This window comes from Zalophus californianus, chromosome 11, assembly GCF_009762305.2.
Source record: "Zalophus californianus isolate mZalCal1 chromosome 11, mZalCal1.pri.v2, whole genome shotgun sequence".
In the NCBI taxonomy this organism is placed as follows: domain Eukaryota; kingdom Metazoa; phylum Chordata; class Mammalia; order Carnivora; family Otariidae; genus Zalophus; species Zalophus californianus.
In genome coordinates this window covers 38,731,244-38,746,464 of record NC_045605.1, presented here as the reverse complement: position 1 = coordinate 38,746,464, position 15,221 = coordinate 38,731,244, and the positions used below count along the sequence as shown (strand labels likewise).

At 45.5% G+C, this 15,221-nt stretch overlaps 1 protein-coding gene across 3 annotated transcripts in view; it reads right to left on the bottom strand.

Annotated features, from left to right (window-relative positions):
• Nucleotides 1-15,221, bottom strand: part of VSTM5 (V-set and transmembrane domain containing 5) — a 32,801-nt gene that overhangs the window by 2,609 nt on the left and 14,971 nt on the right. For 2 of the 3 annotated variants that reach the window (XR_003517475.2, XM_027579843.2), the window contains exons 2-3: nucleotides 350-676; nucleotides 107-244 (exon numbers count right to left, since the gene is read on the bottom strand). Coding sequence is in view for 2 of the 3 variants with exons in the window: in XM_027579843.2 (XP_027435644.2) it covers nucleotides 107-244; nucleotides 350-676 (465 nt within the window). In the remaining variant the exon portion in view is untranslated. Of the gene's footprint in view, nucleotides 1-44; nucleotides 245-349; nucleotides 677-15,221 lie in introns of those variants that run through there. The other variant, XM_027579842.2, reaches the window with a different exon arrangement.

Below are 15,221 nucleotides of genomic sequence, written 5' to 3'. Positions count from 1 at the left end.
GTCAGGTGCTGATCAGCCACGGGTGGTTTCTTGGGGATACCAGGCTAACAGGCACCACCTCCAGCCATGAAAGCGTGATGGATGATCACAGGGCCCAGAGAATTACCTTTGAGTTTGTGTCTCCTCCTCTGGAATTTATATGCACACTTATTACACACCCACATGAGGCTGATTAACAGTGCGGCCACCGCAGCGAGAAAAGCAAGGAAGACAGCAACAAAGTGGAGGTCTTCATAGAGGATCTCTACGGGGCAGGTAGGGGAAGGGGAAGACAAGGTCTCTTTTAGTACCATGAAGACACGCCCGCACATGCTGGCAGTTCAGCGGGGTGCCCGGGCCCCCATCTTACCTGACACATGCAGCACGATGGTGCCAAACTGGCTTCTCCCCAGGCGCTCCGTCACTGTGATGACATAGTAGCCAGAATCCCTCACGCTCACACTGAAGAGCTGGATGGAGCCATTGTCGAAGGTGCAGAGTCTGTCCTTGTGGCTTTGGGAGATGTTGGCCTGGGTCCCTGGCTGCCACTCCACGATCTTCTGCGCTCCCCAGTTGGACGTATACTTCCACTCGATGGTGGGGATGCCGTGGCAGGAGTACTCAACCGAGAGCAGGATGTCTTCTTCCACCGTGGCATTGATGGTGGGCTGGGGGATGTACAGTGACACGCCCTGACCTGCAGGACGGAGTGCCAGATGGGGGGCAACTTACATATGAACTTACAGGCCAGTGAGCTGCCATGATTCGTTAATTTATTTAGCAGATACTTACTGAGGGCCTGTTACATGCCAGGCTGTCTTCCAGATTCTGGTACTGGCACCACAGTGGTGAAGGTTATAGACTGAATATTTGTGCCCCCCCCCAACCCTGAAATTCCTATGTTGAAGGCCCAACCTCCAGCATCACTATATTTGAAGATGCAGCCTCCAAGGAGGTAATGGAGGTTAAATGAAGTCATAAGGATGGGGCCCTGATCCAAAAGGATTACTGTCTTTATAAGAAGAGACACCAGAGAGCTCTCACTCTCTCTCTCATCTCTCCACAGGGATGCAAGGGGGAAATGAGAGAAAATACTCAGAGGTTGCAGAGAGAAGGTGGCTGTCTACAAGCCAGGAAGAAAGCACTCACCAGAAACTGAACTGTGCTAGGACTTTGATATAGGACTTTCCAGCCTCTGGAACTCGAGAAAATAAATTTCTGGTGCTTAAGCCCCTTGGTGTGTGGTATTTTGTTATGGTCTAAGACCGTGAATAAGACACAAGGTTCTTGTATCCTGGATGAACAGTGCACCTCCCTGGAGGCTCCATTCTATAAGGGAGACATACCATGGTGAAATAAAGGAGATCAATTTAGACAACGACGAGTGCTTTAAAGACAATACAACAGGGCACTAGTGAGCGGTGGGGGCGGAGATGGCACGTGGCATTAGAGAGAATGGTCAGGGAAGACTCCATGGAGGAAATGACATTTGAATGGAGACCTGAAGGACAGGCAGGCAGCATGTGGAGACTCGCAGGAGGAGCATCTCGGGCAGAGGGAGCAGCACAAAGACTGAGGTGAGGGCAAGTGCGGGTGTGTCTGGGGGACAGAAAGAAGGCCAGCATGCTAGAGTGCAGTGAGCAATGGGGGGCGGGGGTGAGACCGCAGAGCTGGCAGGAGGCGGGCCGTGAGGGTTAGGGATGCGGTTTCACTCGAGGCTGATGGGAGCCATTGGAGGGCTTAGGCAGGAGGTGACATTCTCCGTTAAGCTTGAGAACGTGTGCTGTGGAGAACATTCTGGGGGTGAGGGGACAAGAGCCGAAGCAGGACGAGCAGTCAGGTGGCTGCTACAGGGCACAGATAAGAGATGGACGCCTTGCAGAGCGTGAATGGTGGTCTGATTTAGGCTATGTCTTCGGCAGCAGGGAGGACAAAACGCGCTGAAGGACTAGATGCGGGTGTGGGTGAGGCAGAGGCACGGAGCAGAGGTTTCTGCACATGTGCAGATGTGTAGCAGCACCGTTGACTGAGGTTATGTGTATATGCCCTCGTACAGGTATTACGTAGGTACCACGCCCAGGCCCCGCGCCAACCACTTTACACACATCGTCTCATTAAGGAAGGTCTCACACACAACCTCCTGCAATTCTATCAAGCACAGAGCAAGCCTCATTGTCGACAGGACTGACTAGCTTGTCAAAGTTCATTCTGCAAGGCAGAGAGTCACACAGGGCTGCCGGCTCCACAGCTCACATATTCAAGCTCTAAGCTTGAATCAATAGTCAATGGTTCCCGGTGGAGAGCACAGAATGTAACAAATGCCCCCACACCCTGAGAGGACTGGTCAGACTTGGCTGGAGACTGGATAATGAACAGGGCAGGACTGAAGCTTGGAGCCCAGCCCTTGGTTTCCACCTCCACTTCCTGTTTGGTCCCCCTCAATCTTTGAGGGCCCAGTTGCCCCAAGCCCCTGCCGTGTGGCTCCAGGTAACCACACCTGCTACTTTTCCAGGCATTTCTCACCGTCCTCTCTCATCCCCAGCACGTTCCATTAGTGTTCCTCTCCCAAGGCTCTTGGCTAGGTGACTAGAAATCATCTGATAAACCTCATGCTGAAAAATTGGAATGTGGTAATGGTTTTCAAGAGTTACAATTGCCAAGTAACAGAAATACATTTTCTCCCAACTCTATTTTGAAACATGTTAAATTCAGAGAAAAGTTTTGAAAGGCAAGTACAATTAATATGTACCCTCTCCTTAATTTACTAGTTATGAACATTTTGCCACATTTACTCTTTTTCTCAGGAAGAAAACAGAGGTCAAATTCCAGGTCAGCCCTTCGAGGCAGGAGTTATGTATTTTCTTCATCTCCGTGTCCCCTAACACAATCCCTGACACATAGTGATTGGTCAATAGGTGTTTGTTGAGTGAATGAATAACTGAATGACAAAATATTTATAACAAGAAGGGTGAGATTTCCTGATAGAAAGGTTGCTGCTGAAGTGGTCTGAAAAATTAGCACATCTAAAAGGTAACACACATATAAGAAAGAACTATAATTTAGTCAAGACTTTATGTGCCAGTTATTAAAATATATACTTATTGTACTTACCAATCATTCCCTAATGTTTTACATAAGTCAGCAACATGCCCATGTAACTAGGAAATGGAAAAGATGGGACTTGAGTGCAGTTCTGATTCAAAGCCGTGTTTTTCCCTAAAGACACCACCAAAATATTAGGAATAATAAATGAATTCAGTAAAGTTTCAGAATACATAATATATAGAAATCGGTTGTATTTCTATGTACTATAATGAAGCAGCACAAACAGAAATCAAGAACACATTTCATTTACAATTGCACTAAAAAGAATACCTAGGAATAAATTTAATCAGGGAGATGAAAGACCCCAGTGAAGAAATCAAAGAGGAAATAAAAAAAAGAGACCAATAAAAATGAAAACACAACAATCCAAAATTTGGGACACAGCCAAAGCAGTTCTAAGTGGGAAGTTTATAGCAATATAGGCCCACCTCAAAGAAACAAGAAAAATCTCAAATAAACAATCTAACCATATATATAAAAGGAATTAGAAAAAGAACAAGGCCCAAAGCTAGTAGAAGGAAAAAAAATAAGGACTAGAGCAGAAATAGAGACTGAAAAAAACAGTAGAAAATATAAATGAAACCAAGAGCTGATACTTTGAAACAATAAACCAAATTAATAAACCTTTAGCCAGACTCCTTAAGGAAAAAAAAGCAAAACAAAAAACCAAAACCAAAAACAAAAAAAAAAAAGAAAAAAAGAGAGGACCCTATCAAATCAGAAATGAAGTAGCAATAACAACCAACACCACAGAAATACAAAGAATTATAAGAGATTATGAAAATTTACATGCCAACCAATTGGACAACCTAGAAGAAATGGATAAATTCCTGGGAACCTGTACTCTTCCACAAATAAATCAAGAAGAAATGGAAAATCTGAACTGACCAATTACTAGTAATAAAATTGAGTTGGCGATCAAAAAACTCCCAACAAACAAAAAGTCCAGAACCAGATGGCTTCACAGGTGAATTCTCCAACACATTTAAAGAAGATTTAATACCTATTCTTCTCAAACTATTCCAAAAATAAAAGAGGAAGGAAAACTTCTAAATTCATTCTATGAGGCCGGTATTACCCTGATACCAAAACCAAAGACACTACAAAAAAGAAATAAGAGAGAGAGAGAGGGAGAACTACAGGCCAGTATCTCTGATGAACATAGATGTAAAAATCCTCAACAAAATATTAGCAAACAGAATTCAACTATACAGCAAAAAAGTCATTCACCACAATCAAATTGGATTAATCCAAGGATGCAAGCCTGGTTTAATATCTGCAAATCATTCAAGGTGATACATCACATTAACAAGAGGAAGGATAAAAACCACATGATTATCTCAATAGATGCAGGAAAAGCATTAGACAAAGTACAACATCTGTTCATGATGAAAACCTCAACAAAGTGGGGCTAGAGGGAACATATCTCAACATAATAAAGGCCACACATAAAATCCACAGCCTATATCATAATGGTGAAAAACCGAAAGTGTTTCCTCTAAGATCAGGAATAAGCCAAGGATGTCCACTCTCACCACTCTGATTCAACACAGTACTAGAAATCCTAGTTACAGCAAGCACACAAGACAAAATTAAAAGGATCCATAGTGGTAAGGAAGAAGTAAAATGGTCACTCTTTGCAGATGACATGATACTATATATAGAAAATCCTAAAGACTCCACCAAAAAACTATTTGAACTAACAAATGAATTCAGTAAATTTGCAGAATATGAAATTAATATACAAAAATCTGTTGCATTTCTATACACTAATAACAAAGTAGCAGAAAGAGAAATTATGAAAACAATTCCATTTACAGCAGCACCAACAAAAATAAAATACCTACGAATAAATTTAACCAAGGAGGTGAAAGGGCTATATTGTGAAAACTATCAGACATTGATGAAAGAAACCGAGGATGACAAACAAATGGAAAGATATACCATGGATGGGAAGACTTAATAGCATTAAAATGTTCATATTACCCAAGCAACCTACAGATTCAATGCAATCCCTATCAAAATGCCAACAGCATTTTTCATAGAACTAGAACATAAATAATCCTAAGATTATATGGAACTACAAAAGACCCTGAATAGCCAAAGCACTCTAGAAAGAAGAACAAAGTGGAAGGTATCACAACCCCAGATTTCAAGATATACTACAAAACTACAGTAATTAGAACAGTATGATATCGGGGCACCTGGGTGGTTCAGTTGGCTAAGCAACTGCATTCAGTTCGGGTCATGTTCCCAGGATCCTGAGATCGAGTCCCCTGACAGGCTCTTTGCTCAGTGGGGAGCCTGCTTCTCCCTCTGCTTGTGTGTGATCTTGCTCGCTCTCTGACAAATAAATAAATCTTAAAAAAACAAACAAAAAAAACCACAGTATGACATGGACACAAAAACAAACACAGATCAATGGAACAGAATATAAAGACCAGAAATAAACCCACGGTTATATGGTCAATTAACCTATGACAAAGGAGGTAACATTATACACTGGGGAAAAGACAGTCTCTTCAATAAATGGTGTTGGGAAAACTGGACAGCCTCATGCAAAAGAATGAAACTGGACCACTTTCTTACACCATACACAAAATTTAGCTGAAATGGATTAAAAACCTGTGAGACCTGAAACCATAATACTCCTAAAAGAAAACAGGCAGTAATCTCTTTGACATTAGCCTTAGCAACATTTTTCTAGATACGTCTCCTCAGGCAAGGGAAACAAAAGCAGAAATAAAGAATAGGGATTACACCAAAATACAAAGGAAACCATTAACAAGAGAAAAAGGCAACCTGTTGAAAATATTTTTAAATGACATATCCAATAAGACGTTAATATCCAAAATATATAAGGAACTTACAGAACTCACTACCAAAACCATTAAAAAAAATGGATAGCAGATATCTGAATCACCATTTTTCCAAAGAAGACATATAGATGGCCAATAGACACATGAGAAGATGCTCAACATCACTAATCATCAGGGAAATGCATATCAAAACCATAATGAGGGATCACCTCATACCTGTCAGAGTGGTTAAAATAAAAAAGATAAGAAATAACAAGTGCTGGTGAGGATGTGGTGAAAAAGGAACCCTCATGCACTGTTGGTGGGAATGTAAATGGGTGTTACCACTGTGGAAAACAGTATGGAGGTGCTCAAAACAAAACAAAACAAAAAAACGTGAAAATAGAAATACCATATGTTCCAGTAATTCCATTGCCGAGTAGTTACGTAAAGAAAACAAAAACACTAACTTGAAAAGATAGTTTCACTTCTATGTTTATTGCAGCAGTTTTTACAACAGCCAAGATATGGAAGCAACCGTGTTCTTCAATAAATGAATGGAAAAAGGAGTGGCAGAGTGTACACACACACTGGAATATATTAGTCATAAAAAAGAATGACATCTTGCCATTTGCAACAATATGGATGGATCTGGAGAGTATGATGTGAAGTGAAATAAGTCAGAGATATTCAAATACCATATGATTTCACCTATATGTCAAATTTGAAAAACAAAACAAATGAACAAACAAAAAGCAGAAACAAACCCATAAATACAGAGAAGAAACTGATGGCTGCCAGAGGGGTAGGAGTAGGGAGATGGGCCAAATGGGTGAAGGGGAGTGGGAGGTACAAGCTTGTAGTTATGGAAGAAGTCATGGGACGAAAGGGAAGGCACAGGGAATACAGTCAATGATACTGCAGTAGTGTTGTATGGTGACAGATGGGAGCTACACTTGTGATGAGCACAGCATAACAAAGACCTGTCAAATCACTACATTGTATACCTGAAACTAATGTAACATTGTATGTCAGTTATACTCCCATAAAACAAACAAACATACAAAAAACTTTTTTCCACTTCACTTTGTGGCATCCATCTATTTATGTTTTCGGATTTCTCTGACCCCAAATAGGAGCAGTTGGAATAGTGATTATGGTAAGATTCAGAGAACCACATTTAGAGCTCATGACAAATCTGTATCACAACATATGTGTATTTCACATACACTGTGTTAAACATGTTGGTCAACGGTACTGGTAGACTAGTTTCCTAGGATACTATCAGCACTTTCAATACCCTTAGGGACCTTCATTTTAAGCCTTTTAAGTACTCTGGACCAACAAACACAACTGAAAAGCAAATAAACAAAAATAACATCCCCAAGTTTCTGAGGTGCTGATATACCTGGAAACTGGCCAACTAGACTGTTGGTTTCTTTATTTTCTCTTGACCCTAAAAACCTCCTCCTAATCAGGGGCGCCTGGGTGGCTCAGTCAGTTAAGCATCAGACTCTAGGTTTCAGCTCAGGTCATGATCTCAGAGTTCTGGGATTGAGCCCTACAGCGGGTATCCTGCTCAGCGGGGAGTCTGCTTGTCTCCCTCCCTTTCTGCCCCCCTCCCCTGCTCTCTCAAATAAATAAATCAATCTCAAAAAAAACAAAAACAAAAACAAAACAAAACCCTCCTACTAACCAGGCATTTAACTAGGTTTCTGGAGCAAAGAGTTCCTTCTATGTATCTACCACATATAATTAGTAATAAATTGTCTATAGCAAAGATGGAAAATTAATAGTTCCAAGAACTCAAAGGCAAACTACTTGTCACCTGCTTAAGAAGTTGAATTAATGAGTAACCACCTCTGCGCCTCATGCTAAAATCATTCAGAACAAGTTAGAGAAAGCTAGTACCTACACCAATACTCAGACCTGGCTCAAATGTTCTATTCAAGGAGGTTGGTTCAATAAATGAGATTTTACTTGTAAAATGGAGGCCAGGCAGCCGTTAAGCAGCATGAGTTTTGTACAGACAAGGAAGAATACCTACAACATGCTAAGTTAAAAAATAAATTTCTAAAGCAGCATACATTTATATTTGTATAAATATGTACATATGAACAACAGAAAAATCTAAGGGATTGCCCCTTAGAGACTGGATGGCAATGGAATTTTTTCTAAATTATACATTTATATAATTTTGAATTTCAGTTATTGAAATAAAAAATAAAATGTATTTTTTTTTAAGATTTTATTCGACAGAGAGAGACACAGCAAGAGAGGGAACACAAGCAGGGGGAGTGGGAGAGGGCCCTCACTCCCCCTGCTTGTGTTCCCTCTCTTGCTGTGTCTCTTTGTCGAATAAATAAATAAAATCTTTAAAAAAAAAAAAAAGTTCTCCTGATCAGACCAAGCAAGCTGGTGGGCAAAGTTTAAAAAAAGTTTCAAAGTTGACCTTGCTTTACATCTTCACTTGCATTCTACGTGAAAAACAGAGAAGTACTAAATTCTACCCATTTCCCAAATTGATGCAGATGCCTCCTTTAAGGAAGGAGTCACAGAACTAAAGATTTTAGCGGGGAAGTCACTGGAACACGAACCCAGGGGCTTCCTGAAAGCCTGACTTACCTGGCCCTGGGGAGACCCACTTAGAACTAATTGGAGGGAAAGTACCAGCAGGTGAAGTCAGCTACAGAGCAATGGGCTGGAACAGAATACTGAGAACGAATGGTTCCTTATGCCTTTTCTGACACATAAATTACCAAGGTTGTATTTGGCGGCTTCAAAAAATTGATGATTTAAGATGGATAGATTTCTGAAATCGCAAGAAAGGTCCATACTATTCAGAGCACAATTTCGATGAACAAGGGTATCAAGTAATGGTGAGACAGGTGGCTGACGCAGCCTCTGGGTTTCAGGGGTCATGGAGGGGACGCCTTAATTAGGACAACTGGCGTGAGCAGGATCCATGTGGTTCAACCCCAGCGCCTCCTCGCTGTGAGGCGTGGAGAAATACCCTCACCTTCCAGAACAGAGAGTGGGAAGGCCTCCGGAGGAAGGCTGCGAGGCCCACGGGACAGGACATGTGTGAGGCCCAGCAGGGCACAGCATGTAGGCCCCCATGCTTGCCTTCCTCAGCTCAGGTCTGTGCCACTGGCCTCGAGGGTGACCAACCCTCCCGGTGTGCCAAGCTCTGAGACTTTTCCCAGGATTGGGGAGTTTCAGGGCTAAAAGCAAACCAGGACAGCTGGTCACCCTGAGACTTAGAAATGTCAAAGAGGAAAGAGAAAACTCCAAGGGATACAAGAGCAGATTTCTGAGGCCCCCAGGGGTGGAGCGCAGGGGCAGAGCTGGGGGAGGGCCAAACCTACCCTTCCCTGACCCCTCTGGCTTCCTAGCTCATCTCCACAGTCAGCAATCCCACCGCACCCGCTCCCCCAGTCACTGAATGCTGCCCCCACCCACCATCGCTTGCTCCACCCCAGGGCACTGGCTTGGGGTGCTGGCTTGGGGAACAGTATCATTATTATTATCCCCATTTTACAGAGGAGCAAATGCAAGTTCACTGAGGTTAGGGAATGTGCGCCACGTCACAGTAAGTGGATGAGCCAAGAATGAAATCCTGTGTACTCTTCACTGTCCGGGTAATGAGCCAGGAAGCTTGCAGGAGCTGGGGAAGGGAGAAGACATGCGTTGAAACGGAAGCTTGCAGAATACAATTTTATTAAAGCATGGGAAAGAGAGAAAGTGCAAGCTGGGCTGGGAGAACCGTAAGCCCACCCAGGGCGACAGGACTCAGGATCCTCAGCTCCCCAACCTGCTGAGTAAGAAGCACAGGTAATAGCCTGAGGGATCTGTGACAAGCTGGAGACTGTGTGTGGGAGTTAGCCCTCAGGCAGGGCGGACCCAGGGCTGGTATTCAAATAGAGGCTCAGCAGGATCTGAACTGGGCTTCTGGAAGGGCCATCTGGCAGCAGATTTATCCTTTACACACATCACTTGCAAGGCCCGGAGCCCACCACCTGAGCCAGTCCTATGAACCTTCTGGAGAACCCACGTCTGGAGTCCAAACAGTGGGGGGCAGCCTGAGGCCCTGCACTGGGGTGGTGGTGGGAGCAGCAGGAAGGACACGTGTGCTTGGTAGGTCTGCCCTGGAACTGTTTGCCGTCATCCAGCTCAGAAGCCCCAGAGCCCAGCACAGTGCCTGGCACTTTGTGGGCACGCACAATATCCTGGTACCAACCAACAAATAAAGACATGCGTGCTCTGCCTGTCCAACCGCTGCCCCTTTGGAGAGATCAGGGACAGGGGAATCTGTTGTGGAACTGACGGAGGTGCTGGTGAGACCCCCTATCCAGCCCCAGATCTGTTTAGGGTCAAAAAGCTCAGAGGAGAAACAGCAGCTTCAAGCTACAACTGAAACATCCACGTCGCTAACTTCTGTCACTCTTGAAATGAGCAAGCCTGGAATTTTGGAAACAGAGTTCCATGTAGGAGGCCCTCGGAGCCAACTCCAAACATCGGGGCTTTGGGGTTTAGACGCCATGGACAGTGTTGAAGACCGACCTCCGTACACAGTTTACAGGCTATCTATCCTCCTGTTAAGTCAGGTAGTAATTCCCTCTCTCAGTGCCTGATTACTCAGAGACCAAAGCTCAGCTCGTCCCCTATGGAGCTCCCTGGTGATCCTGCTGGATAATGGCCTTGGGGAGTCCCAGATGTCAGCCAAACCCAAACAACATGGACAGAGGCGGGTTTAGGCGAGGCTCGCAGACTGCTCCCCTTCATCAGCTTCCTGTCGTTGTACCCCAACCAGAAAATAGATATATTTATTCCTGCAAAATAGCGCTAGCCACCATTGCTGTCGGCAACCACCCGTGCGGTACTAGCTGTCCTAGGCAATTACCACTGCCCAGCAAAACCCAGGCTGGGAAAGTTGAATGACCGGGCCGCTATCAGCTGGGAAAGATGAAGAATTTTGATAACGTTATGTTGTCAGAGGTATGCAGAAGTCACACTCAAACATTACTGTGGGGATTGTAAATGGGTGTAATCTTCTTGGAGGGCAATACGGTAAAATCTATAAAAATTATTAGCCCAACCCTCGATCTAGAAACTCCACTTTTATGAACTGATCCTACAAGTGATAAAGGGCACATAGAGGTAGGTTTTGTCACTGACGCAGTTTGGGTGACTGTAGCAGCAAAAGACGGGAGACATCCTATGTGCTCACTGGTAAGGGACCAGTAAAGGAAAACGGGCCCTTACGCTACTCATGACATTTCTGACACCAGCTACCTGGAGTTAGTGCCCACGCCACAGGTTAAGGGTCAGTCTTACAAGACAGCCCTGCTCCAGACACCGACCACAAGTCCACACCCCCCGTACTCTGACCAACTGGCTATAAATCCGAGGTTTCCACCACCCCCTCCTCAGGTTCAGAATTTAAGAAGCACTTTACTCACTATTATCTGTTTACTATAAAGGACACAACTGGGGCGCCTGGGTGGCTTAGTCGGTTAAGCGTCTGCCTTGGGCTCAGGTCATGATCCTGGGGTCCTGGGATCCGAGTTCCACATTGGGCTCCCTGCTTCTCCTCTGCCCCACCCCCCCATACTTGAGTACGTGCATGTATGCACGTGTTCCCTCTCTCTGAAATAAAAATCTTTTAAAGAATATATAAAGGACACAACTCAGGGACAGTGACATGGAAGAGATGCATAGGCAGGTATATGGGACTGGGTGTGGAGCCTTCACGCTCTTTCGGGGCGTACCACCCTCCTAGCACCTTGCTGTGTTCACCAATCCAGAAGCTCTCCAAACTTCCTCAGTTCAGGTTTGGGGGGAAGTTCCCTGACTTGGGAAGAACTGATGACATCATTGGCCATTGGTGACTGACTCAATCTGAGCCTCTCTCCTATCCCCAGAGGCTGAGGGTGGGGAGGGAGGTTAAGGCTGACAGTTAACCCTCTAATCACACAGTTAGTTCCTCTGCCAACCAGCGTTCCTCTTCAAGAGTCACCTCGTTGGCAAACAGAAAGATTTCGCACTCTGGAGATTCCAAGGGTCTTAGGAAGTTTTTGTATCAGGAACCAGGGAGTAAGACCAAATATTATAACAGGAGAGGCCCCCATCACTCCTATCACCCAGGAAATTACTAGGATTTTAGGGGCTTTGCTTCAGGAACCAGGCAGAGGAGACCAAATATGAATGTTCACATTCTAATACTACAGAGCCATTTAAAAAATGTGATACATCTATATGCACTGATATTGTTATGTCAAAAATCATGAAAAAGCACAAGGCAGAACAGTACATAGAGAATACTTCCATTTAAGTAATGATATGTACGTACACACACACTGGCTCATCCGTATATGCACAGAAAATCTCCTGGACAATTCTCTAAAGACCAGGGCTGTGGTGATCTTTGGGGAAAGAGTGGGTGTCTGGGTGGAAGAAAGTCTTACATTTCACCTTATACCCTTCTGAAAAGTTGGGACTATTTTAGCAAGTTTGTGAATTACCTAAAAAATAAAATATAGCGTGATCCTAAAAATAAATAAAATGCATGCCAAGATTGGGTCTGAGCCGCAGGTTTTTTGCATTTGAAATTGTAATTCACGTGTGCACAGTTAAAGCGCTTCACAGGCACTGTCCCCACCTGGGAGGCCGGCAGGAGGCTCGAGTTAAAGAACTATGTTTTTGCCTCACTTGCTTATTTGATCATTACTTTGGAATGAGGGCATGGAGGCCCGGAGGCATAACACAGAGGCCAAGATCTCGCCAAGTAGAAAATCAGAGCTCACTCTGGAACCCAAGGCGCTTTCAGTGTCCCCACAGCTGCCTCTGATAAAATAAAACGCTGAGCATAGAGGTGGAGATTTACACCTCTTTTATGTTTCCCAAAATAGCACAAGGCTCAGCGCTGGTAGAGACTTTAAGACCCATGTTACTAGAAGCAACAAACAGTCCCCCTTACCTGGGCTTGCCAGATCCGGAGCTGCTAGCCACATGTCATTTTTTAAGATTTTATTTGAGAGAGAGTGAGAGATCACAAAGGGAGAGGACGCGGGAGAAGCACACTCCCTGCCGACTGATGTGGGGCTGAATCCCAGGACCCTGAGGTGGTGACCTGAGCCCCAAAGGTAGCCACTTAACAGACTGAGCCACCCAGGGGCCCCCCCACCCCAGTCTTTCTTCTTCATTCTTCAAACATGTTAGCAACTCTACTGGGGGCTATGGCATCTTTGGAAGTACTTCCAGGACCCCCCTGGACAACCCATCCAGCACCCTTGCCTACCAGAACATTCTCCCTCAGCTTCCAGTGAAGCAGCCTCTCGGAGCACAGCCTTCTCTCATTCCTGTTTACCGTTCAACTGCTCCCACCGGCCTCGTCAGTCCTCCCCCTCCGACTCCCGCCACTTCTCCCCATCCACAATCCTCACCCTCCCCAGCCAGGCCAGCTTCCATGGCCCGTCCATGGTCCAAGCACTCTTGCCAGTTCTTTAAACTCCATTGGCCTCTGCGTTTTCATCATATCTGCCCAGACCTGGGTCAACAACGCTCCACTTCCTCTCTGCTCAAACCTGAGCAGTCAACACCGAGGGAGACCATCCCACAGCAGACACTCCCACAACAAAGCACAGGGCTTCCCGCCTACATTCATGAACATCACATTCAAGAGGGCCCTCCGTACTGCCAGTCTCTCGATGGTTTTTTTCATGTAAATTATACTCCCTTTTCCACGATTACTCTGACCAGGTCCCTCCAGTCTCTTTAGACCTCCAAATTCCTCTTCATTCTCAGCTAATGAACGCCTCCACCTGGACACTGCGCCCCACCCCTCCTACTTGAAACACACTTGCGCCTTCTGGGCCGTCACACTCACCAGGTATCCTGGTGTCCCTCCTGCTCCTTCTCGGACCACAGGATGGAAGCTCCACAGGCTTTCTAAGAGGGTAGCTCTGCCTTTTTCTCAGATGCCGGGAGGCACACCTGGCCGCTGGAGCTGAGGGTGGCAGGGTGCGGGCCAGGGTACGCTCTGTGTAACCAAGAGACCCCGGTGCTGTGTGGACAGCACCACACCCCGGCTGGGCCACTCTGCACCGCTCTTTACCTCTCTGACCTGCCATTTCCTCATTTGTAATTAGAGACCATTACCATTCAGCTGTCAATGATCCAATTTGAAATCTGAAATAAAAATCTTTTAAAGAATATATAAAGGACACAACTCAGGAACAGTGAGTGACATGGAAGAGATGCATAGGCAGGTATATGGGACTGGGTGTGGAGCCTCCATGCTCTTTCTGGGCGTACCACCCTCCTAGCACCTTGCTGTGTTCTCACACTACCATGTGGGTGTGAGAATTTGACAGCCAGGAACAATTCCAAAGGTCATAGGAGGAGCTCCCTTGCCTGATTTCTCACCCAGACAAAGCTGGGATTCCAGGCCATGAGAATTCAATCCAGTCTCTTTCATTCTGAGCACTTAGGCAGGAGAGCAAAGGGACTAACATTTACAGAGCACCAGTTCGGGTCACTTGCTCTGTGTGCAAGGCCATTGTTAATTTGGTGCTTGAGGCACTGCAGGCAATCTTTCTCAGAGCCCTCCCCCCACCCCGACCCCAGAGGGCCTTTCAGTCTCCCCGGCCACAGTGGACTGGACCAAGGTGGGTCACTTGAGCTCATCTACCCATTCCCACCATAGCTGAGACTCCTAATTGAATCCTGACATCCTTGTTTGAACATTAGATCATCTGGGGAAGCTTTTAAACCTCCTAACCCAGGGGCCTCCTGGGTGGCTCAGTCAGTTAAGCATCTGCCTTCAGGTCCAGTCACGATCTCAGGGTCTTCAGAGTGGGGCTCCCTGCTCAGTGGGGAGCCGGCTTCTCCCTCTCCCTCTGCCTGCCGCTCCCCCGGCTTGTGCGTTCTCTCTCCCTCTCTCTTGCTCTCTCTCAAATAAGTAAAGAAAATCTTAAAAAAAATCCTACCCCAGACTAATGAATTCAGAATCTTTGGGGGGCAGTAGGGGCAGAGGGAGGAGGGTTCAAGACCTCTGTGATTTTTAAGTCCCCAGTGTGCAGCCAAGATTGGTAACTACTGAGTGAATCACACGAAGGGGTCAGCAGCTGAAGCTCGTGGCCCTTCAAAGGGGGCACTTAACAAAGCCTAAAGCCAAAGCAATGAAGGGCTGCCAGGTGAGAGAGGAGTGTTTGAGGCACCTGTGATAGCCCTGTCAATGCGCTATTAGGGGGAAAAGAATTTTTCTGGCATCCCTCAAACTTTCTCATTTCTAGCGGTGCTTTGGGGTTGGGGAGGAATTCCACTGCCCTCCACCTC